Raw genomic sequence first — 26,397 nt, forward strand, 5'->3', positions numbered from 1 at the left:
GCTCCTCAATACATTCTGCAGGGATTGCAGAGGGTCCAGTCCATAGCGGCAAAGCTGGCATTAAACAGGCAACGCAGATCCTCCACTAGTCGGGCTTTGAGAGATCTCCATTGGCTCCCCGTTAGAGAGAGGATCTGTTTTAAATTACTGTGTATGGCAGAGGTCTTCAAACTTTTCCAGGTTGAGCCCCCCCAGCTGAATTCCCCCAGATGTTGGGCCCCCCCACCACCCGACAGAAACCTCGGGAATCCGGCACACCACATGATCGACTGCCACGCGCACACCACGGGCCATATCCGGCAAACAATGCTCAACACAACAAGAATGCCTAGCAAACTGCAGGCCTGTGAGTGGGTGTGGCGAAACGACAGAGGCGTACCAGACAGTTCAAAACACAATCCTCCAAGAAAAAATGTGGGCAAATTCTCCCCACTAGGATGCCCTGCCTTACACGGGACACAGATCAACAACAACAACACCACCAACATGAATGTGACTGGTGTGCCGGTGCCCAGCCACACCTAGACTCTCAATCTGTGGGTGAATCCCTGCCACTGCCATCCTCAGGCTGTGCTCCACATCCAGTTCTAAACGGTACCTAGTCTTCAACACCGCAAGTGCTGAGAACCCAATCTCACAAACTCCCCAACAAATAAACAAATACATTGTAGGATGTAAAGCACCATGCACAAGTGAACCAAAGGGAGGACCGCCGTGATGAACCCACAATAGGGAACACACCATGGGTGCTTCACCAAGCGGAACACAAAACATGGAACCCGACCTTGACCATGGGGGCCCCGCATTCAAGTGCCAGCTGGACGTCACGCAAAATGTCACACGCATGATGCATAGATCCCACACATGAGCACACATAGAATACAGAACAGTAACACATAGGCAAGGGAGCAGCCAAACAATTCAAATACCTTCCACTCTGAACCACAGCTCTCAAGGCACCAAGAAAGCAAAGGAAGTCATCACAACCCTCCCCATCCATCATGTACACCTTGTCATCCACCAACTCCCCCACCATTCATTCCGTCCCTCCATCTGAGCCCCATCCACATCCAAACCACTTGCAAACTCATCCACCTTCCATCCCTCCATCCATCATCTCACCTCTCCATCCCTCCATTCACCCCCTCACCCATCCATCATCCATCCATCCCTTCACCCAGTCTATCCCCTCACCAATCCATCCACTCTTCCACCCTTCCATCCACCCACTCTTCCATCCATCCAACCACTCATCCATCCATCCAACCATTCACCCAAGCTATCCTCCCACTCATCCATCCACTCCTCCACTCATCCATCCACTCTTCCACTCATCCATCCACTCCTCCACCCAGCCATCCATCCACTCATCCATCCAACCACCCACCCTCTCACCCATCCAGCCATCCCCGCACCCACTCATCCGTCCACCCACTCAAACCCCACTCATCCATCCACCCATCCATCCCGCTCTCCACCCACCCCCCCCCCCACTCATATATGCACTCTCTGACCCATCCAGCTCCATGCTCCTCTCCTCACCCATCCATGCACACACCTGCCCATCCACTCTGCCAATCATTCATCCATGTCATCACTCATCCATCCATCCTCCCCCTCTCTCTCCATTCCCCCCTCACCCAGCCACCCATCCCTCCATCCACCCTTCACCCATCCACCCACTCATCCATCCACTCATCCACTCATGAATCCATCCATTGACCACTCATCCACCCCTTCACTCCTCCATCCATCCCCCCGTCCATCCACCCTCCTCAATCACCCATCCATGCCCACATCCACCCCTTCACTCGTCCATCCATCCATTCATTCATCCCTTCACCCATCAATACATCAATCCATCCATCACCTCTCTCATCCATCCACCCCCCCATGGATCCATCCACCATTTCACTGATCCATCCACCCCTCCACCCATCCATCTACCCTTCCAACCATATACACATCATCCACTCCCATCCATCCCTCCACTCATGCATCCATCCTCTCTCCCACCATCCATTCACCCCTTCACTCACCATCCATCCCCTCACTCATCCATCCACCCCCCACCCATACATCCACCACTCCACCCTCACACCTTTTATGATTCAAATTCGAATCTGCAGACCAACATCCCTGAACACCGGGTGCCCACACAAAGATCCTCATGAGTTGAGGACCGCAGACCAGAACCCACTGCCCCGATTCATGGCCCAAACCCGGATTGCAACCTCTCCCTCCCTTCCCAAAATAACTGAAGGACTCCGGCCCCCCTAACTCCCCCTCACTCCCACCCCCCCCCTTGAAAGGCTGGGGCCCTGGACCAGAGCCCACCCTGCCCGTGCCTCAAAACCTCTGCGAAACCTTCTCTCCCTTCTGGGAAGAGCTAACTCTCCCAGGAGGGGGTTAATTCACAGAGCTGACAGCTTCAGCTGCAGTGGGAGGCAAGGGGTCTCCTCTGCTAAAACTGAAAGCGTGTCTCTTTGTTTGCTTTCGTTTTTAGCAGAGGAGACCCCTGCCTCGCACCGCAGCCAAAGCTGTCAACCCCGTGAATTGGCCCCCTCCTGGGAGAATCACCCAGACAAAGAAACGGGCACAAAGGGAAGATCGAAGTGGAGCCCGCGCCCCCCCTGGGATGGCGCCGCGCCCCACCAGGGGGGCGCGCCCCACAGATTGAAGAACCCTAGTGTATGGTGTTTAGAGCAGTACACGGAACGGGCCCGATCCCTATGCAGGAGATATTTACATGGTATAAGCCAGCAAGACATCTCAGTTCGTCTAGTGCCTTTCTGGTAACTATGGCCAAATTTAAGAAATCCAGGACGGGAGGTAGGGCCTTCAGCGTAGCGGCTGCACGCCTTTGGAACAACCTTCCACTGAGCATTAGACAGGTGACCTTCCTGTTAAGTTTCAGAAAGAGCCTAAAAACCTGGCTTTTCCCTAAGAACTGAGAACAGTGTTCTCACTGATAATCTGGCTCATTGCTTGCAGTCATTATAGGCTAAGTTGCAGCGCCAGGATACCCTTGGGGCGATAGGTGCGCTATGTAAGCTCTGCACACATACAAACATACATACATACATACATACATTTAAGGCCACTGTAAGATCTTGGTAAACTGACAAAGGGTCTTCTGCCGAGAGACAGGTGTCTGGTAGGCTCGGCCTAAAAATGTGCTCGCCGCTAGTCTTCGGATGCCTGTTGATCCCCGCTGGGAGTCTTAAGTCTCAGCAGGGTGCTCTAAACAGCTGCCTTAAACAGAGTACCCAACACTCCACTCAAACAGTATAATTTAATAATAGAAAATAACAAAATGTAACTAAAATGTCCATATAACAATATGTGATATGCATTAAACCACATTAGATGACGTAAAACGGTCATGGATCTTTCAGTCCGGGTTGGGGTTTCAAGCCTTTTAAAGCCTTTTCTTTTTTCAGTCGTTCCTGGTAGCGTTTTTCATAGTAGGCCATTTCGTCCTCCTCGGTCCTTCTCTGCGAGACTGCTGAAGACGGAGCCCCAGCGCCGCCCGATACATGCGGCTCAAATGCTTTTATTAATGGAAGGTCCATTCTACTATTGGCCGCCTCAAAGAAGGCAGGAGGCAGGGCCCCTCTACCACTGTCGTCCAGCCTCATGTGCCCATCTGCCAGGGAGCTGATGCCGGTCAGGCCTCCCATTGCAATATACGGGACATCTATCCCCACCGGCTTCCCTTGTGCTAGCCGCTCCTCTTTGGTCTCCACCACGGTCTGGTGCACGTAGGCTGGTTTGCCACAGCCGCAAGTGAAGGAGCTGTGGAACCCCGGGCAGGTGGAACATTTCTTGCACCGGTGGTCATTTGCTTCGCTGTGGTCATCGGCGAAGTGTTTGCACCTGCAACGTATGGGGGAGGTACCATTAAGAGGCACAAACAGGTACCCGCTGCACTGGCATCGCTCCACTTTGCAGGGTAAAGGAATGGGTCGATCTTTTGGCAGCTCTTCAAAGTCCGTCTTGTGCTGCTTGTATCTGTGGGTACAAAAGCACGGGGTTTCTGGGCCCACCAGTTTACAGTCCATGCCAGTGGGCGACCTCCAGCTCACATACAGCCTGTTCCGCAGCCTGATGGGGATCACTCTCTTCTTGTACTCCTCGTACTCCTGTGGTGTGAAAGTTTTGCCTTGGTCGTCGTCGCCGACGATTCTCCGGTACTCGAGGTAGGCCTGTACCGCCTCGGCCTGTCCCCCCACGTCAGGCGGGCGCTCTGGGCCTTGTGGGGCCAACTGCCTCTGCTGCGGCGTGCGCCTCGCCGGGGCTTTCCCCTTGTCGATAGGCAAGCGATTCCCACTCATACTTGGGCCTTCGCTTTCACTCTCAAAATGTATCGCATCGGAGCCGCCCTGTTTTTATATTTCTTCACTGTCCTCCCCACCTCCTCTCACTGTCCTCTGTGCCTCCTCTGGCTGTCCTCCCTGCCTCATCTCGCTGTCCTCCCCGCCTCCTCTCACCTCCTCTCTGCCTCCTCTCACTGTCCTCCCTGCCTCCTCTCACCTCATCTCTGCCTCCTCTCACTGTCCCCCCCCCGCCTCCTCTGACTGTCCTCCTCGCTTCCTCTCACTGTCCTCCCCGCCTCCTCTGACTGTCCTCCCCGCTTCCTCTCACTGTCCTCCGTGTCCTCCCCGCCTCCTGTCACTGTCCCCCGTGCCTTCTCTCACCGTCCTCCGTGCCTCCTATCCCTGTCCTCCCTGCCTCCTCTCACTGTCCTCCGTGCCTTCTCTCACCGTCCTCCCCGCCTCCTCTCACTGTCCCCCGTGCCTCCTCTCACTGTCCCCCGTGCCTCCTCTCCTGTCCTGCCTGCCTCCTCCTCTCCTGTCCTGGGCAGCTTGGTCTGTCACTTCCCCACTTCACGCTGTCTCTCCCTTTAGCAGCAGGCTGCGGTAGTGTGTGCTTGGGTCCGTTGCCCGGGTAACGGGGCCGCTATTGTTGGTAACAGCGTCTCCATCTATTGGTCGCTTAGCAGTGACGCCACCCTGGCGCCCGCACGTTCAAATACACAACTCCAGTTGTCAACGTGAACGTTCAAATATAACAGGCGGCTAAGATGTCGCAATTGCTGGAGGCGAGTCTCCAAACTAGCCAGCTCGAGACAGCACTTACTTCACAAGGGTGTCAAAACCGCGTCAAACACGAGGTTTCTGTCAGTTGAAATATACATGTTTTTTGGATCAAATATATGCTCAAATTGTACGCTTGGGTATTACAGAGTTTGATATTTCAATCTTGACATTACAGTTCTAGACCCATTAAACTTGCAATTTCTTGACGTCCCAGAATACATATAAAAAATCGGGGCTGGAAGAGATACTCTCACGTGGACCATGGGAATTTAAGAGCTCTGCTGTCAACCTGTCCACTCACCAAAAAGGGTAAATTAGACGTTTGAGAGAGCCATCCAATTGAATTGAATAACAAATTAATTACGGCTGCCTGTGGCGCACGCAGTGTCCCCTGTAAGAGGGTGGCCCTCTCAGTACCGCATTAAGCGCATGCCCGTGCACCAGTCGCTGGAACCCCAAAAGAAGATCTTTCTCCTTCCTTACTGCAAAGACCTGGAACGTCCTACCTCTGCATCTCAGGCAATCTCCATCTCTGCCTCAATCCAGGAAGGACCTCAAGACCTGGCTCTTCGACTGAACAGTAGGTCCCCTCCCCCCCTCAGCGCATTGATTCCCTTGAGTAGTCACACTTTACAAGAACACTGAATGATTGATTAAGACACTCAGGCAGTATATAGCACACTTCTCATACACTCACACTTTCATCCTTGTGCTCAGGATCATTGGAAATGAATATGAGTAGGCCAGTCATTTCTCACAGATATGGAGCATGTAAAAAGGCTGGTCATACTATGGCCACCTCAAAGCACTGTATGTTGCAAGAACTGTGGTACACATGTGAAGGTATGGCTCTGTCACTATTTAGGGCTTGCTTGGTGCACCCCTCAAGGTACAGGACTAGTCGCAGGTCAAAGGCGGGCGTAGGCCTTCATACACATACTAGGTGAGTGTGAGTCTATGGCTAACAATCCAGAAATCTGGATAACAGATACAATTGGGCACACAGGGCAAGGGACTCGACTGTACACCATGCAGGAGACCTTCCCATTCCAACACAGGGTTTAAGAAGTATCTTAAAAGGAGGGTTTTTGATATAATGTGCAATCTAGGTATGTAAAACTATAGAAATAAACACTGTTTGCATGTGAGAGGGCGGTATGTTAAGTACTTTCGATAGGCACAAGAATCAGGCGAATGGTATGTCAACCATTATGATTGATTGCATTTCCACACTACAACCTTAACTAGTATCTGTAAAAACATTACATCTGGATCGCCCCGGGACCCTGCCCCCCCAAGATACTAGCAGCTAGCCTGAAGGTCCTAGAACGACACTTCAGACACATCCTCCAACTTTCCTTTTCCACAGCTACCCTCCCTATGGAATGGAAGAAAGCCATTGTATTACCAATAAAGAAAAAACCTAACATCAGTCAAGACATCCTGGAAAACCTACGGCCCATCTCGCTACTACCTTATCTGGCGAAGGTGGCCGAGAAAATAGCTAACAGCCAACTCATGGCCCATCTAGAGTCTAACAATGCCTTCCACAACTCCCAATCAGGGTTTAGGTCAGGTTATTCCACCGAAACTGCCCTTCTGAGAGAGACCGAAACCCTACGGGCAGGTGCAGATGAAGGACAGACCATGGCATTAATAATGCTGGACCTTAGTGCTGCGTTCGACACTGTGGCACACTCCATCTTGCTACAGTGTCTCTCTGAAAGCATTGCCTTAGAGCAGGGGGTACCTCAGGGCTCGGCCCTGAGCCCTACCCTGTTCAACCTGTACATGGCCCCCTTGGCAGAAGTGGTCCAATCGTTCGGCATTGAATTAGTTTCATATGCCGACGATACCCAACTTCTCATCTCCCTATCCCAAGCCCCCTCCATCTCTGCAAATAACTTTAAATCTTGCATGCAGGCTCTGGCAGGTTGGATGACCCAGCACTGCCTGAAGCTCAATGGCCCAAAAACAGAGGTTCTGGTAATTGGAGGCAGGGACACGAGCTGGACCAAGGAGTGGTGGCCTGCTTGCCTGGGGCCGTTACCCACCCCCTGTAAAGCGGCCAAGAATCTGGGGATCTGGGTTGATCCCAAACTCTCCTATGACTGCCACGTGAACAAAGTGGTCGGAAAATGTTTTGGGGTCATGAAGACCCTGAACCGCACCCTTGATCTCCTTCCTCTTGAAGCCAGGCGCACTATGACACAAGCTCTAGTGACTTCGAGAATAGATTATGGCAATGTGCTTCTGCTCGGAACAACGCAAAACAACATCAGGAGACTTCAAGTACTCCAAAATACAGCAGCACGTCTAGTCCTCAGACTTCCCAAGAGAGCACCATCCAAACCAGCTCTGGACACTCTTCACTGGCTACCTATAAAAAAAAGAGTTCTCTTTAAAGCACTCTTAATGTGCTATAGGATCATTTCCCAAAAAGCTCCTCCCTACATGAATGACCTAGCTATTCCCTATGAGCCCAACAGAACTCTTCGCTCTGGGGGAACTGGCCTGCTCAAAATTCCCCGTATCAGGAAAGCCAGAATGGGTGGTCGTTCCTTCCGGGTAATGGCCGCCAGGGAATGGAACGCTCTCCCTATGGGTATCAGACTAGCGGACTCTGAGACCACCTTCAGGAAAAGCTTAAAAACCCATCTGTTTTCCCTGTAAAACCCCCTATTGGCCCTGACTTTTCTCCACAGCGCGGGGACACGCCGTGATGGCGTCACCATGAGCTTTACAAGCCCCTTTATTATTATTATTATTATTATATGTCTCCGCTGGATTGCATAAAGATTATGTCAAGTAGAAATGTATACAAAATGGCAGACTGGAAAGTTCAATGCACCAGTATCAACGTATCCATATGGTCAATTTCCGCGTGTCGGACCATGAGAAAGTGTGCAGTAAAAGACATCACCAGTTTGGCGGTTACAATAACATTGCTCTTTTGCTTCCTTAACATTCTGCAGTCAAAGCCATGATCAATACAGAGATGCCGCCTCCAGGGCCAAAGCACTGGAGACTTACAGCAGAACCGCTTGAAGGCATGAGCTGCTTTCCAATCAATGTCCTTCTCTGCAGCACGTACTCCTACTATGACTGCAGTCACCAGTAGGCTTGTGATTTGTGTCTTGCTTTGGCAGCTGTATATTACCAAGCTTTTCTGCCTTCCCAAGACTCTGCTAAGTCAAAGGGGCACTGTTTTTTTTACTCTTTGTTGCTGACTTGTTTCACCTACCAAGCTGGCCTCAAATCAATGGAAAGTTTATTGAGGGCTTCCTCTAAGGACAGATCCTTTGCAATGAAGCATGGAGTTGTTTTCTTTGTTCAAAATAAAAAAAATGCTAATGCTGGGTTATAATTGTGGGTCAATATCAGACCCCATGCAATTCTTGTATGTTTGGGAAGAAGTCACCCTAATATTGACAGATTTTACCATGCACTTTGCATGCAGCAAAATATTGGCTTTCAGTGTCTAGAACAGTTAATTTTATTTTTTCCACTGGTGCTATTGGATATAGGCAGAGCATCCACCATTGCGTGGACCTAGGAAGGGAAAGTAAGTGAAAAAAACAATAGGGGGGTTGCAATATCTTGTATTAGATTAACCATAAAGAAGAACATATTCTAATTTAATGCCATTATGCTAAAACATAAGGTATCAACCATAACCCTAGGCCCCACTTGAAACCTTTTGCTTACCCTAACCCTTAGCCTAATTTGTATCTGACTTTCAGTGACCCTAATATTAACCCTGACATGAACACTACTACAAATACTGGTCCATACCTTAGTCTCATCATTACCCTAATCTTGTATATAAAGTTTTTTTAAACATTATTTTTTGATAATTTACAGTCCCATCCAAGTCACCTATGAATGTGCTTACCTTACAATACTCATATGAAATGATCACAGCAGAACGAGTATTACAAACAACATATGTAGACATGATGCAAGGCTTACGATGCTCACTCCACGCTCTGATGCTACTTACCTTCACTTATCCACGGAAGGCCAGTGTCACCCTGTAGTGCGATACCTTGGGAATATAAACAGATAGGCCTTCTGTGTTTTGCAGCTTGTTCCAGGTGAGCATTGTGTATTCCGTTTTTTATATCTCAGTTAACCGACAAGGCCTACACCGACAAATGATTGTCCGAAGTGGAGCTGGATCTACATCACTTTTTTGGCATGTAGAGTTGGGGGTGAAACCAATAATGTGGAAAGTGAGCTTGCATGCATAAGTAATATAATTCCAGATTAGGTGCCGCAAAACCACCTTGATGATAAGGAAGTGATAGTACATGCCACTTAATCATGGTTGCTTGCCCGCCCATGCCAATCTAACCATTAAGGATCACTTGGTGTGAAAGAATGAGTTGGTATGTGGGATAGGGATCTAAACAAAGTAATATAGCAATTTTGGTAACACGACCATCTGAATTAGTGCGATGCATCCTGTCATTGATAATGGGAGGGAAACAGTCGGAACACTGTGGCCTTAGCCACGCGTGTTGCGACATCGCAAGAGTAGCCACGCTTGCCGTAACCACGTATATGCCTTAACCAGGCATATGCACGGTCTAGTTGCTGGCCACAGCTCGGCAGAAGAAGAAAGATCAGGACGAGGAGGTGAGGTAAGTGGCGTTTTGGGGCGTGGGGGTGGTTTGTAGTGTTTGGTAGTTTTTAGGGCTTGTAGGGGATCGGGAGTTTTAGGGCTCAGGTATGAGAAGGGGTAGGGGTAGTTTTGGGGGCTGGAAGGGTCAGGTTAGTTTTCCGGGCTGGGGGTCGAGAGCCGGGGATGGGGTGTGGGATAGTTTGTTTAGGTTGGGGTAGTTTTGGGGGCTCGAGGATGAGGGTAGTTTTCAAGACTGGGGGCGGGAGTTTTTTCGGGCTCAGGACAGGGGACGGGAAAGGGGCAGTTTACAGGCTAAGAGAGCAGTTAGGCTGGGATAGGGGATAGGTGGGGGTAGATTTTAGGGGGGGGGCTGGTTTTAGTGTTCATGGAGGGCGCTGTGGTTGGAGTAGTTTTTAGGGGCTGGGGGGTCGAGTATTAAGGTTCAGGATAGGGGGTCCGGGAAGTTTGTAGGGCTGGTGCGGGTAAAATAGAACGCAGGAGGTACGAATTTTAGGGCTCAGAGCAGAGGGGCAGGAGTGTGATCTTTATCACATGTCCCTTTACCAATCATGTTGTTACCATGAAATTGCGTGGTAAAGGCATGCGTAGTAAAGGCATGCATGGTAAAGATGTGGTCATGGTTTAGACAGAGTGTTTCAGGCATGCAATGTTGAGGCATGCATTGTTCCATCAAACAACCATAATGGAAGATTGACCCACTTGTCAACTTTGTCTTCAAGCTTTGATGATAATTACAGATTTTAATGTAGGCATCCCACATTCATAAATATTTCACAGAGTTCTTGCACTGCATAAGGGGGAGATCTGGTGTGAACCTTTTTTTGGACTTGGGGGTACGGGGAAAATAACTCACCTATTCCAATTAATTGTGATAATTAGCAACCCATCAAATGTAATTAGTTCCCAGAGGATAGGGTATAAACTATCGGTTACCTGAATTAAGGCACCATGTTGCCTGCATATATTGAAATTAGGAGACTATGTGTCTATCTAATCACATGTCCCTGCCAGCACCGCTATGTGGGCATGGCCACACGGATAGTTAAATTAGGGCTCATGGAGCACAAGAGCATTATACGGTGTAAAAAGCAGGCCAACACACTTACACAGCACTTCTTCGATATAAACCACAGTGCTGAGGATCTAAAATGGACAGTATTAGAACAACCGTTTATTCCAGCGCATATTACGTATGTGTCTAAATTTCTTTTTCACAACAAACAAAAATGGGTGTTCAAATTACGAAGTGACAATATTGGCCTCAATGATGAAATTCCTTGGACCGCTTTGTAGGAGGTCCCATAGTCATATCATCTTTATGCCTCCAACAGTCTAAACTTATGCCCGGTCTTCAATGAGTTCACACTTGTTAGCTTAAACACACAACAACATAAGCTTTAAACCAACTCATGGGTACCACTAAGAATGCCAACAAGAAGTTATTCACAAAATTTGGAGAATATCCGAGTTAGTACACACATAAAAAAACTCCACCACCCTATGTGATAAACAGCTATCCATGTAGAACATTGTGAATGATATACATTTCTTCTAGCAAATTATGGTCTGAACCATACTACCCATGATGCGTCAGCTTTCGGGTAGTCTGATGACAACGTTCGAGTACTAGCAAGATAATATATTAAACATATCAACCTCCTCTAGACGATAACGAATGAATATCACAAACAGTTGCCTGTTTCTACTCTCACATGGTCTAGTTGTGAGTTACTGATAACATAAAATGATTGAGACTACACTACCCATGATGCCAGCAGGTTTTTAGTAGTCCAACGAGGTCTTTTTGCAGCGACGTCTCTTTTTTCATCGACGTCACTTTCTAGAGACCATTGCCTTTTAACGTACTGCAGTGGATCAAAAATAATTCCTCTGATAATAAATAGGAAGTTTCAGGATTAAATTTGAAAGTCCTTATAAACACTTTTTGTTTTGAACAAAGGAGATTACACATTTTTGTGGTGTTTGAAGTATCGCAGGAGACTACATTACCCATGATGCTAACGTTTTCTGTAGTCCGGTGAGCACTACACCACCATCATCCTTAAGAGACGAATTAGGCACTATTGGTCTACAGCGGGTTATTTTTAGACATATAAATGACACGTCCTCCTAATAAACGACTCAGATGCGGATCGAGGTACAGACGGACAGGTAGGTTATGCGATAACTATTCCTTGCTTTCACCCTTCTTTCTGAGTATTACGTTAGACTGCACAGCTTTCGCTTTGATCTAGCTACGGTTAGCGGCTATGACTTTAACCTAGACTGGTAGCAAGAAGTTAACGCGCGCTTTGCGGTCAGGATTTAACTCAAGCCTTACATAACCTAACTGGTATTTGCGCTCCGCCCAAGATAATGAGTTTTAAGTTTTTTGTGTAGTTTCAGGTGACTAAATGTTTGTTATTTACTGTACACTATACACCCTTGTTTGTGCTCAGCGTGTCGCTGAATTAGTAGCTCCATTGTTTAATAAGGTCTACCACACTAGCATAACCTTAAGATACTCATTAGCACAAACTAATATAATGCCTTGATAATAACTCACATCAGAACACTGCCATGTTCAACGCTGCACTATCGTTTGGTTTTTGTATTCACACAAGCGGCATAAGTGAGAAAGATTGTTTGATTAGTCTTATGCCTAGATATCACCTAAAGCCTTTCTTCTTCTTTTTCTTTCTGTTTTTAGAGTGGGCCTCATTTCCTGAGTTGTAACCAGGAGAGGTGAGGCTGTTTCCTTGTGCATTATAGGTAAGCATAAGATGTTGTACACTCTCAAGAGCATCTCACAGCGTTGACAGTAATGTAGGGTTATTCAACCCCCATGAAGCATTACACACACAAGCAAGACTTTGTTGTTATTGTTCTTATTTCTCTTTTTTCTTTCTTGTCTAGTTGTCATCATTACACCATACTTTACAAGGGAACTTACGTCGGTTAGTAGGTTGTAATTGGTCCAACCTGCTTTGTCATTGTTTTCTATATGTTTTTTCACTTTTTGATACGCAGTAGCATAATCACACATAGGTCCTGAGGAAGGCCAAGATTACACTTAATCTAGGAGGCTGAAACATGTAGACCTTGTTTTGGACTAACACAGTTATTTTTTCAAACTGCTTTTGCACTGTTTTTAATTTGGTGATCAATAGATGCAGAATAAAGTTGTTCTCTCTTGCTGACCAATTGTAGCTGCACATTACAGTTCACATTTTTTGCACTGCGCCATCACTCTCAGAATCTCTAGTCCTTCACATCTGTTGGATTGTAGCATATCCTTGAGACGTCTCTTTTCAAAACATCCCTGAGCTCCTCCCACTTAGAGAGGGGGTTGTAGCCCTTGGTTGCAATAGGTTGCAATCAGGAGGAGATCCCAGATGATGAAGCATGTCACCAAGGTGAGTGATGGGACTCCGTCCTTTTAAAAGGATCTCAATAGACAATATGGTTTGCTTCTTTTTCTTCTTTTTCCTTTTCTCTTGGTCTATTCTGTTGTGCCAGTAGCACCGAGCATGATCTCCGTGCTTGAACAGACCCATGGACATCTTGTTTGTTGTGTCCAACAAGGAACATGTCCTCGTTGAGTTCATTGTCTACCGACCCAGAACCCACATCCTAATGACAGGTTATTGAAAGATCATACACAGCACTAAACACTTTATTGGAAATAATAACCATTGTTGACTGTACACACGAACAACTGTTATTATGGCTACTATTACATATTTCCTTGATTTAAAATGTCATGCTCAAAATCAAATTGTTGGTAAAAAAAAAATCAACAAAATATTTTAGATTTCAGGTCAACTTAAAAAAAATATATATAAAAATATTTTTTTGCGTAACTGCTTCACAGTGTACATTAGATGGAATATTTGGTGAAACATTATACTTTCAGTGTAATATTTTTAAATCAGAAGTAATACAGCTGCAGAACAAAAAGAATCTGCAGTCCTAGGGAGTACATCCCATATGAGAACATGTGCACTTTCTTAGCTTCACTGATAACAAAGGAGGGTCAGAAGACCAAAGTCATGTTCGAGTCCAGCTATAGCCCTCCAGGAACAGCAGCTGGGGATTCCAAAGGAACTGCTTTTCATCCTTCGAAGTTCCCAGTCGGGGAAAGCCGAGTCACTCAGTTCCTTTCGCTTGTACTGTCAGACATGGCAGCAATACTATCCCAGGCAAAAGTACACTATTCCTGGCAATTTTTTTCAAATCAGACCTGCTATGGACCTTAACCCCTTCCATGCTCATGACGAGCTGTGCTGATGACGAGCTGAGCTCGTCATGAAACTATAATGATCAAGGATTTTCAGCACAGTAGGGGAAAACCCTTAGCAGCCAAGGTGTTAAAAACAAGTGTTATGAGCGGCGGCGGCTCACACAGGTAAACGCTTTGGGGCGTTGAGGCGGTGTGGGGGTAGTGGCATTCGACATATGACAGGAATGTGAAAAGTAAAAAAATAAAAACACTTACCTTGCGCTCACCACGTCGCTGAGCGAAAGGTATGTGGTTTTATTTGTTTATTTACTTTTCACTATCCCGTTGTATGTCAAATTCCACTACCCCCCACTCTACCCACCTCACTGATCCACAGTGTTTACCTGTGCGAGCCGCCGCTGGTTGTGAGACTGACACATGGTCCAGTAGGTTTAAGAAGGTTGCTCACTTCAAAGATTTTTTTGAGAAAAAAAAACTGGACTAACTTGTGCATAGTACACACATTTCTTCAAATTCATTGGCTATGCACTTTCAAGGTTGTGGTATCCCATCCAGCCATATAAGCAGCCCACCAGGGAAATACTAGAATGCCCAGATCGTCAGTCAGACCCTGTGTCAGACACAGAGTTGGAACCAAAACTAATTACAACAGTGTGCACAGCTCCTGCTTAGATTGCCAATGTATAAGAGTAGAGGACACCCATCTTCAAGGAGCCACTAAGACTCCAACTAGTATGTTTTACTAGTACGTGTTGTCCTGTAAGTAGGGATAATTGAGCAGATATTGCTCCTCACCTTCAGTAAGGGCTCAAACCTCACGTTTGGTACCTGTTATTAGGGTGTATGGCATTTATACAACACTAGTGCTTACTATGTCACTAATTATATAACAGAAACTGCCACGGTTTCTCTCTTTTTCCATGGTGTAATCCTCTAAAGTAGGTGGATGAGATCAGTGGCTTAGCGTGGGTTGCCAGCGTCCAAGGCAAGGCAAGTATCCTTCCACTTTTCTTTTAAAATGTTACACCTGATTAAAATGTTGCACCCCTAAAAATGCCCCTAAGAATTTTGTGCCCAGGGCAACTGCCCCTGTGCCCCCCACATTCTATGCCAGTGGATGAGATGCTAATCAATATCTAGATGGACCACGTGCATTTTGAAACTGGAAGTAAATAAAATGGCCGTCCAGACACAAAATCCCATTTTAATCACAAAGGCATAAAAAATATGGGTGCTTTAAATGTTAAAGTCTACCTAATAGGTGAGTTCTGCGCCTGTGATCTTTTGGTTACCTCATTACTAATTTAAAAAGCATTGGCAAAGCAAATGAGTCTCCCTGGCTTTGGGACCTATTACTTTGTCAATTTGTTTTGGCAGTGTTGTACAGTGTTGGAAGGCTGTGCAGAAGCACTAAAATGTTTTCTTTTTTTTAAGTACAATAGTGGGCATGTTATTCCACTGATGCTCACTCCAGTCGAGCAGCTACGGCCCCTGGAGAGAGTTCCGGTGGGGCAGAAAGGCGGGGCAGGATGGGGATTGCTAAAAACCGGAATATGGATAATTGGAGGAAAGTAAACAATTTAATAAATGAAATGAATTTCGTAGCGCGCCCTGCATCTCAAAATGCGATGCAGCGCGCATAACAAAATTAGTTTTATTAATTACATTGTTTACTTACCTCCAATTATCCATATTCCGTTTTTTAGCACCCCCCCCCCCCCAACATGCCCCTCCCCTGCCCCGCCTTTCTGCCCCACCGGAACTCCCTCCACAGGCCACGGCTGCAGTCGAGTTATGTAGACATCATTTGCTTTAATTTTTTATTTAGGGATCCAAGAAACATGCCCCACTTAGATTCATAAATAAAAAAAATTAAGATAGTTTAGCGAGAATGTGACAGTTACAAAAAGAGACTGCAGTTGTTGCACGGGGTAACTGAGGAGTGGGAGGGTGAAGGAAGGAGAAAAGCAGCATATGGAAGGTTGAGGGGAGAAGCACATGATAGGGAGAAAACCACAAGAAGCACATGGGCGAGAGAGTGCAATACAGAGCGTGGGGGTGAGGTGAAAGAAGCACATAGATACGAGAGAGAAGCACACACAGCTGAGAGCAGCATGGAGCTGGAGAGAGAAGCACACAAGGGAGACAGCTAGAAAACACATGCATTCGTGCTCAAGTGAAAATAACTGGAGTGAGCAGTGCGGGTCTTGTGAGCAGTGCGGGTGGGGGGGGAAGCAGGTGGAGAGTGGGCCGCAAGGAGCATAAGGGGGGGAAGCACATGTGGGAACATAGCTGGAAAAAACATGACTCTTGTGAAGTGCTTAAGCAACAAACAAAAAAAAAAGAGTTCCATAAAAGCTAGCAGTGGAAGGACACATTTAAAGAGCTCATGGTGCAGGGGAGGGACAAACTCAAGCTGGAGAAGGCAAGCCATTGAATAAGAAGCCAGGTAATAAGAGTGGCATAAAATATAAAGCAATGGGCAGGATTTAAGGCCACCTTAAGATCTTGGTAAGCTGGCAAAGGGTCTTATGCAGCGAGACAGGTGTCTGGTAGGCTCGGCGTAAAAATGTGCTCGCCGCTAGTCTTCGGATGCCTGTTGATCCCCGCTGGGAGTCTTAAGTCTCAGCAAGGTGCTCTAAACAGCTGCCTTAAACAGAGTACCCAACACTCCACTCAAACAGTATAATTTAATAATAGAAAATAACTATATGTAACTAAAATGTCCATATAACCATATGTGATATGCATTAAACCACATAAGATGACGTAAAAGCGGTCATGAATCTTGCAGACCGGGCTGGGGGGGTCCTTTTGCTGGTTTCAAGCCTTTTGAAGTCTTTTCTTTTTTCAGTCGTTCCTGGTAGCGTTTTTCATAGTAGGCCATGTCGTCGCCCTCCTTAGTCCTTCCCTGCGAAACTGTTGAAGACGGAGCACCGGCGCCGCCCGATACCTGCGGCCCATATGCTTTTAGGAATGGATGGTCCATTCTGCTATCGGTCGATTCCAAGATGGCAAGAGGCAGGGCCCCTCTACCACTGTCGTCCAGCCTCATGTACCCATCTGCCAGGGAGCTGAAGCCGGTCAGGCCTCCCATTGCAATATACGGGACATCTAGCCCCACCGGCTTCCCCTGTGCCAGCCGCTCCTCTTTGGTCTCCACCACGGTCTGGTGCACGTAGGCTGGTTTGCCACAGCCACAAGTGAAGGAGCTGTGGAACCCCGGGCAGGTGGAACATTTCCTGCACCGGTGGCCATTTGCTTCACTGTGGTCATCGGCGAAGTGCTTGCAACTGCAACGTATGGGGGAGGTACCATTAAGAGGCACATACAGGTACCCGCTGCACTGGCAGCGCCCCACTTTGCAGGGTAAAGGAATGGGTCGATCTTTTGGCAGCTCTTCTAAGTCCGTCTTGTGCTGCTTGTATCTGTGGGTACAAAAGCACGGGGTTTCTGGGCCCACCAGTTTACAGTCCATGCCTGTGGGCGACCTCCAGCTCACATACAGCCTGTTCCGCAGCCTGATGGGGATCACTCTCTTCTTGTACTCCTCGTACTCCTGTGGTGTGAAAAGTTTGCCTTGGTCGTCGTCGCCGACGATTCTCCTGTACTCCAGGTAGGCCTGCACCGCCTCGGCCTGTCCCTCCACTTCAGGCTGGCGCTCTGGGCCTTGTGGGGCCAACTGCCTCTGCTGCGGCCTGCGCCTCGCCGGGGCTTTCCCCTTGTCGAGAGGCAAGCTTTTCCCACTCATGCTTGGGCCTTCGCTTTCACTCTCAAAATTAATCGGAGCCGCCCTATTTTTATATTTCTTCACTGTCCTCCCTGCCTCCTCTCACGTCTCCCGTGCCTCCTCTCACTGTCCTGCCTGCCTCCTCTCACTGTCCTCCCCGGCTCCTGTCCTGGGCAGCTTGGTCTGTCACTTCCCCACTTCTCCTCGCTGTCTCTCCCTTTAGCGGCAGGCTGCGGTTGTGTGTGTTTGGGTCCGTTGCCCTGGTAACGGGGCCGTTGTTGTTGGCAACAGCGTCGCCTTCTGCTGGTCGCTCTGCAGTGACGTCACCCCGGCGCCAGCACCTTCAAACACACAACGCCAGCTGTCAACGTTGAAATGTAGCGGGCGGCTAAAATGTCGCAATTGCTGGGGGTGAGTCTCAAACTATTGAGACAGCACTTACTTCGCAAGTGTGTCAAAACCGTGTCAAACATGAGGATTCTATCAGTTAAAATAAACGTTTTTTGGATCAAATATATGCCCAAATTGTACGCTTGGACATTGCAGAGTTTGATATTTCAATCTTGACATTACAGTTCCAGGCCCATTAAACTTGCCAGTTCTTGACAAAAAGATGTTCGCATAGCTACCAGTAGCTCATCCAGTCCAGCTTTACATTCTGGTACTTATAGTCGTATTTTATCCCAATGGGACAGTAGGACTATACATCCCAAATTACAAATAACAAGCATTTACAATGCAATAGGTCTCGCATTAGGAAAGTTTGAACTATTGGTATTGTAAATGACACATTTATGTGTTGGTTTTGAAAGTCGCGAAATTAATAACTTTTTTTCATTTACAATGCCAATACTTCTAACTTTCGCAAATGTGACACCTATAGCATATGTGTTGTATTTACGTGACTTGGATATATTGATATTACAAATAACAATTGCTTTTATTTTTTTAAATAAATAATACTTAAAAAAAAGTAGTGTTAGGGCGCTAGAGTGAGGACGATAGACAGAGTGAGGGCGATAGATAGATTGAGGGCGATAGATAGAGTGAGGGCGATAGATAGAGTGAGGGCGATAGTTAGGTAGATAGATAGAGTGAGGGCGATAGATAGAGTGAGGGCGATAGATAGATAGAGTGAGGGCGATAGATAGAATGAGGACGATAGATAGATAGGTAGATAGAGTGAGTTTGATAGATAGAGTGAGGGCAATAGATAGATAGATAGATAGATAGATAGATAGAGTGAGGGCGATAGAGTGAGGGCGATAGATAGAGTGAGGGCAATAGATAGATAGATAGATAGATAGATAGATAGATAGATAGATAGAGTGAGGGCGATAGAGTGAGGGCAATAGATAGATAGATAGAGTGAGGGAGATAGATAGATAAAGTGAGGGCGTTAGATAGATAGATAGATAGATAGATAGATAGATAGATAGATAGATAGATAGATAGAATGAGGGCGTTTGATAGATAGATAGATCGAGTGTGGGCTTTTGATAGTTAGAGTGAGGGCTTTTGATAGATAGAGTGAGGGCGATAGATAGATAGATAGATAGATAGATAGATAGATAGAGTGAGGGCGATAGAGTGAGGGCGATAGATAGATAGAGTGAGGGCAATAGATAGATAGATAGAGTGAGGGCGATAGATAGATAGATAGATAGATAGATAGATAGATAGATAGATAGATAGATAGATTAATAGAGTGAGGGCGTTTGATAGATAAATAGAGTGAGGGTGATAGATAGATAGAGTGAGGGCAATAGAGTGAGGGCGATAGATAGATAGAGTGAGGGCGATAGAGTGAGGGTGATAGATAGATAGGTAGATAGATATATAGAGTGAGGGTGATAGATAGATAGATAGATAGATAATGTAATTATGTGGCGTGTAATTATGTTTCACTGTGTGGTATTTGGAGTGTATATTGCGTTGAGCGCAGTGTAAAGGTGTAGCATATAATTATGTGGCACTGAGTGATATTTGGAGTGTATGTTGTATTGAGTGCATTGTAATTATGTGTCGTGTAATAATGTGGCACTGAGTGCTTTTTGGAGTGTATGTTGCGTTGAGCGCAGTGTAATTATGTAGCATATAATTATGTGGCACTGAGTGGTGTTATGAGGAGTGTATGTTGTATTCAGTAGTGTGTAATTGTATGGTGTGTAATTATGTGGCACTGAGTGGTATTGTGTGGAGTGTATGTTGTATTCAGTAGAGTGTAATTGTGTGGTGTGTAATTATGTGGCACTGAGTGGTATTGTTTGGAGTGTATGTTGCATTGAGTGCAGTGTAATTATGTAGCATTTAATTGTGTGGCACTGAGTGGTATTGTGTGGAGTGTGTGTTGCATTCAGTAGAGTGTAATTATGTGGGTTGTAATTATGTGGCACTGAGTGGTATTTGGAGTGTATGTTGCATTGAGTGCAGTGTAATTATGTGGCGTGTAATTATGTGGCACTGAGTGGTATTCGGAGTGTATGTTGCATTGAGTGCAGTGTAATTATGTTGCGTGTAACTATGTGGCACTGAGTGATATTTGGAGTGTATGTTGCATGGAGTGCAGTGTAATTATGTGGCGTGTAATTATGTGGCACTGAGTGGTATTTGGATTGTATGTTGCATTGAGTGCAGTGTGGCGTGTAAATATATGGCACTGAGTGGTATTTGGAATGTATGTTACATTGAGTGCAGTGTAACTATGTGACGTGTAATGTGGCACTGAGTGGTATTTGGAGTTTTTGTTGCATTGAGTGCAGTGTAATTATTTGGAGTGTAATTATGTGGCACTGAGTGGTATTTGGAGTGTATGTTACATTGAGTGCAGTGTAATTATGTGGAGTGTAATGTGGCACTGAGTGGTATTTGGAGTGTATGTTGCATTGAGTGCAGTGTAATCATGTGGCGTGTAATTATGTGTCACTGAGTGGTATTTGGAGTGTATGTTGCATTGAGTTCAGTGTAATTATATGGCGTGTAATTATGTGGCACTGAGTGGTATTTGGAGTGTATGTTACATTGAGTGCAGTGTAATTATGTGGCGTGTAATGTGGTACTGAGTAGGATTTGGAGTGTATGTTGCATTGAGTGCAGTGTAATTATGTTACATGTAACTATGTGGTACTGACTGGTATTTGGAGTGTAGGTTGCATGGAGTGCAATGTAATTATGTGGCGTGTAATTATATGGCACTGTGTGGTATTTGGATTGTATGTTGCATTGAGTGCAGTGTAATTATGTGGCGTTTAAATATGTGGCACTGAGTGGTATTTGGAGTGTATGTTGCATTTTTTAATTAAAAACGGATAGCTGATAAAGGGGATTTTTTCCCTCTATTTGTTGAAAATGACAATTTGTGAAGAACAAAAAGGCAATCTTTACAATATGGATAAAAAAATATATTATTATTATTAAACGCAGCAACCTGGGTGGTGGGAATCCTGAGAGGTCCCAGGCCCCAGGGGTTTGTAAAGTAGTGAGGCGGGCGCAGGACTTGCCCGCAGAGAAGCCTTGCAGCCAATCCCTGCTGCCCAATACCTAAGGGCAAGAGCAGGTCAGAATATAGTGGATCATAAAAAAATTAAAAAAAGTCACTGACATTTTTTTAAAACTGAGTTATGGTTTTGTCGCAAACATGTGAAACCACAAAAATGTGCAAGTTACGGAGTTTGTTTTGTGTGCCGCTAAACATAACTTATGTCTCCCGACATGCTCAAAACAATTATTTGCCAATGGCACGGGAGAAAAAAACGCAGTCTAGCAAGAGGAAACACTGAGGCTGACAGGAGTTATTTACCTGCGTTGTGTGCATCTGAAACCATAACTGGTAAATTTCAGTAGTGTAACACATGTGAGCAAAAACAATAAATGTTACTAAATAGGTTTATTCAATATTATATTTATCTATTCAAGAAAGAAAGGACTCAAACAGATTCTTCGATATTTTGTTTGTTTGAGACTCACTGTATGCTTTGTGATGTGATGTGATGTGGAAGGCATTTATAAAGCGCAACATACACTATACAGTTTCTTGGCGCTAGAGCAATAGGACAGTAGGCAGCTACCTGGACAGGGCAAGGAATGCATAGCCGTAACAGGGAAAAACAGAAAGTAGAAGGGACCGGGGGAAAGGAAAACAGTTTAATTGTACGCAATGCGAAACAGGTAGGTCTTAAGGAGGGATCTGAAGTGGGTATAGGGCTTTGGGATCTGGACTTTTGCCTTGGCTGGCTGTTATTTTTTTTAATATATATTTGCTGGAGAAGGGCTTAACAGTTTACTTGGGCAGGGATATCCAACCAGATGGAGTTTAATGAGCAAAGAGCTCCCGGACAGTGTGCACTAGACACCACACCAACTAGAAATTTTTAGCGGTGTGGTGGGGCAGATTGGATGGGTGTGGCCTTTTCAGAAATGGCCAAGTTAGCATCTCGGGTACTGAGCTCACGAGACAGAATCGTGTTCACTTGCATCCAAGCCTCATTTGTTTAACGATATGGTAGACAACCTCAGTGCCGGAACGCTAAAACCAACCCAGGAGGGCATCTGAGTTCCAGCAGGAGCCTGGGCAGACTTCGTCAAGCCCATTTGTTGCCCAGAGAGAAATAGAAGTATGTATCTACAGACATTCAGAAAGCAGCAATACTGCCAATCAAGTCTTGTCATGGTGGAGCTATCTGCTTTACAGGATGCACAATCTTAATATGTATTCAGCTCCAGGGGGCCGGAAATTGGTCCAGCTACCAAGAAGGCTGGTTCAAAGTTTTCGCAGCCAGGGAAATGGACAGAGAGAGAATTGGCATGGGCCCCCCTCCTGCACAAACCACTGTGTGCTGGGTAGGAGTGAAAATCTGTATATTCATTAGTCCATGCCAAGCACCTATTAAACAGGCTTATAAATGGGCAGGGACGTATAGGAGATGGTGGGAGGGGATAAGACTTCAGTGGATGCACTCGTAGCTTCATAACCACAACCACTGTCATTCTTTTTTTTACTTGCACCACAAAATCATGGTGGGGCAAAAACGCTAAGGTTAAGGGAGACTGTGTGGAGTTTGTGTGGAAGTAAGTAAGGGATGTTGAATCGGTACACCCACTCCAAGGGAACAGCAAAAAGGCTGTACCCCTAAGCATGAACTAAACCACTACCGAATGGGAAGCCGTCTCATAATGAGTCGAGAGTAGGGAGGGAATCTGTTTGTAATCACAGGTCCTCTATCGCTAGCTGACATGAGTTGGCATCTTGCTCTATAGTTTCAGCCCATTTTGATAGACAGATGGAAAATGATTTATTTTTAAATATTAAATAAAATGGAAGATGAGCCTTCTTTTGAGTGTTTCTCGATGCTTCGACTCATGGCTGCTAGGCCAATAGCTGTGTAAACTGATGGAGAAGGGCGTTAATGATTGAACTCCATTTGAGCGATGCATTATCTGAAATTATCCTAGTACTAAAATCCACCAGGCATCCAAATCTGAGTGCATATTTATTGATTAAATAAATGTGGAAAGACACTAGTCACAGCTTCATCTTACCAAAAAAGCTAATATAAATATGGACCAGTGGAGCCTGGTGGCTTAGTGGACTAATGCGTCCACTGGGTGGCCTGAGTTCAAATACCGACGGGTCCACTCACCTTTCATGCTTCTGAGGTCGATAAAATGTTTACCATTGATTAGGGTAACAAACATCTGTTATTTAGCGCAAAGATACCCTTAGGTAAACTTGTGCTTTACAAATACACATTATGATTAATACTGAAAGGAAGTGAAAAATAAATATATAGATTCATGCAGCTGGTTAGATCAATATCTAAAAAAAAAAATACCATAAAAATGAGAGTCCCAATTATAAGCCATGGGATGGAGACAGGCTGGAGAAACTTTTTACCAGCAAGGTAACATTTGCAGCAGACTTCTATCCCCCACAATGACTTGGAACTGCTTTCCAGGGTCACCCTCAGAGAATCTAGTACATTCCCAACTTGCACTCCACCACAGAATCAAACAATACAGAATTAGATCGATTCTGTTGTCTCTGGAGTAAGAACACATTAACCATCTTCTGCGAAACAACGAAGTGTGAGAAAACACTAACTGCAGAATGTCCCAGGTGCATTTCAAGGCCAAAACTAGATTGGGCTGGGTCTTGCACTTACTCATATTAGCATTCATTTTAAAGACCTGGACATATTTCTTCATATTTTAAAATAGTGCAAGAGAGAGAGAGAAAGGCCAAACAGGGTGAAAGAGACATGAAGAGAAAGACAGGACAACATGGCATAGAAAGAAAGTATGTTTGAAAAAAGAATTGTAGCCAGTGAGGGAAAGAGACTGGAAGTGTAGTGGTGTCGAAGAAAGGAGCATGAGGTGGAATGAGAACAAAAGTACTTTAAGCTAAAATGTGTACATTAGATCCATGTTATAAAAAACACAAAACAGAACAGTGGGAACCCAACATACCGACCTTTAAAATCTCCTGCTTGAGACGCTGAATTTAAAAAAATGAGGCAGTTTGAGATTTCAGACTACAGGTAGTTTTACGTCTGTGCCGAGTGAGACCCCATTTACATCCACCCAAAAGAAAGCGATCATTGCTGATACCATTGGTGAAAGATACTTCTGCCTTGAAGGTATTAGCAATAGAAGTCATTGCTTCATAGCATCGTCAAACTTGCAAATCAAAAAGGGTGCTGTCTGGTTTGTCCCACTCCTGAGTCGATCAGACCTGCGACAGATTTTTCCTTCAATGGCAGCTCGATGACATCGGGGTAGCAGGCACATTCGTGGAATCCACTGCCCGGCAACGCACAGGCAGCCAGCGCCTGCCACAGGAGCCCAGACCCCAATACAGGCAGTGAGCAGAGGTGGGACATCAGAGTTGTAGTTACATGTATATAGCGCTTACCACCCCTAACGAGGGCGGGAGCCGATATACAGAAAAAGTAAAAAAGGTCCTAAATTTGTAGATACAAGTACTTTCCCAAATTACTTAGTGAAAAGTACATGTTTCTGGACATTACCATTTATCATAACTTACTGTACGGATGTGTTAAAGCAATACATCCTATCGATCATATTACATGTGTAGTTTTGCTTCATAAAATATACAAATATAAAAAGCATAATTTCCAGAGATAAACATACTATCCCCATGGAGTTCACAGAAGTGTAACTCTAAATAACAAGGAACGCCAGGCTCAAGGAGTTGGTTTCACCGAAGTTAATTTATGTAAACATGAGGAGTCAACAAATGGTCGGGAGAAGAGCGTGCAGTGTAAAAAAAGCGCGAACTGCCGGAAAGTTAAACAAGCTCTCGGCATTGGGTGGCAGGGGCGGGGGAAAGGCTTCCTTTGAAGTCTGAGTCTGATGCCGATGGTGTGTGATGTGCACGTGCCCGGCTCACATGAACTGTACCCGATCCGCAGTTTGGGTAGACTTTTTAAAAGCCTTACTATAATCTCGCCAGCATCGGGATTGCTTAGGCAAGACCTAAAAATTGGGGCTGGAAGAGATACTCTCACAAGGACCATGGGAACTTAAGAGCCCTGCTGTCAACCTGAGGGTAAGTTAGACATTTGAGAGAGCGATCCAATTGAATTGAATGACAAATTAATTCTGGCTGACTGTGGCGCACGCAGTGTGCCCCTGTAAGAGGTTGGCTTCTTAGTGCCGTATTAGGCACATGCCCGTGCACCAGTTGCTGGGACCCCTTCCCACAGGAGTCTCTCCTATGTCCGGCGCCTCAGCGGAGTAATTTCCGGCGCTCAGTAGGCTGGGGACAGGTATTTATACCTGCCCCCACCCACTGGCCATCCTCTTTGTTCCCTACTGGACACACATTGGGTTGGCAACGGGGCAGCTTGTCTCATCAGGTGGAAAGGGCAACTGCCTGCCCCCGGATTGCTTGTAAGTTAACTAGGGTGACCAGGCGTCCCGGGTTTGCCAGGACGGTGCCCGTTTTTCACCAGCTGTCCAGGCAGATTTCAAGAAATTTAGCTCGTCCCGGTTTTTGTAGAGGGTCGACTAAAAACGGGGGGAGGTGGTTTTATACGTTTTACAAAGCAGGGATAGTTAGCAGTTGTTCCAAGTAAGCAATTTAATTCCAAGGCAAGCTACTGTGTTTAAAAATTGCATGTTATGTATGTACTTACTGCCTGTTTTGTAATTCTCTGCTAAGGAGCTCTGCCATTCTGTGCACTCGCTTGACGCACATTAGGTTATAGTCCTTCTTCTATTTTTGGGAAATGTCCCGTTTTTTTGCTTTAAAATTTTGGTCACCCTAAAGTTAACCCAACACGTTGCTATTCTTCATGTATGAAATAAACCTGCAACAAACTGTTTTCCAACAAAATTTGTGTCGACTGAATTTATTGTTCAGCGCGACCAATTACTGCTAAGCGGGGAGGGTTGCCAATATCGGCACTAAGTGTTAGCCAGTAATACAGCGTTGAAATGACGATGACCAACTGAAACATGTCTAGAACGTGAATATGGGTGAAAAGAGAGTGGTACCTGCCAAACGACAGTGACCTGTGCTCACATCCAGAAAATCAAGTTCACTTCAGTGCTTTGTAGAGATGCTTCCAAATCTAAAAATTATCTTTCCCTATTTAAGAGCGTAACCGTGTTTAAAAAAAACAAAAACTAATTACAATAAGAATTTGTTTAT

The 26,397-nt window shown here is 45.7% G+C and overlaps 2 protein-coding genes and 1 pseudogene across 2 annotated transcripts in view; all 3 read right to left on the minus strand.

Annotated features, from left to right (window-relative positions):
• LOC147683962 (guanine nucleotide exchange factor DBS-like) overlaps positions 1 to 26,397 on the minus strand; it is a 1,615,891-nt gene that overhangs the window by 1,424,250 nt on the left and 165,244 nt on the right. The gene's annotated exons all lie outside the window — the stretch shown is intronic.
• Positions 3,384 to 4,516, minus strand: LOC147683965 (protein FAM221A pseudogene; annotated as a pseudogene).
• On the minus strand, positions 15,800 to 17,823 carry LOC147683966 (protein FAM221A-like). The gene has a single exon (XM_086944932.1). The coding sequence runs from the start codon at positions 17,742 to 17,744 to the stop codon at positions 16,773 to 16,775; it is 972 nt and encodes a 323-aa protein (XP_086801058.1). The 5' UTR covers positions 17,745 to 17,823; the 3' UTR covers positions 15,800 to 16,772.

Source organism: Lissotriton vulgaris, chromosome 11, assembly GCF_964263255.1.
Source record: "Lissotriton vulgaris chromosome 11, aLisVul1.2, whole genome shotgun sequence".
In the NCBI taxonomy this organism is placed as follows: Eukaryota; Metazoa; Chordata; class Amphibia; order Caudata; family Salamandridae; genus Lissotriton; species Lissotriton vulgaris.

Excerpts from the sequence above, each read along its gene's own strand:
- LOC147683966 (XM_086944932.1), bottom strand. The coding sequence starts at position 17,744 with ATGAGTGGGAAAAGCTTGCCTCTCGACAAGGGGAAAGCCCCGGCGAGG.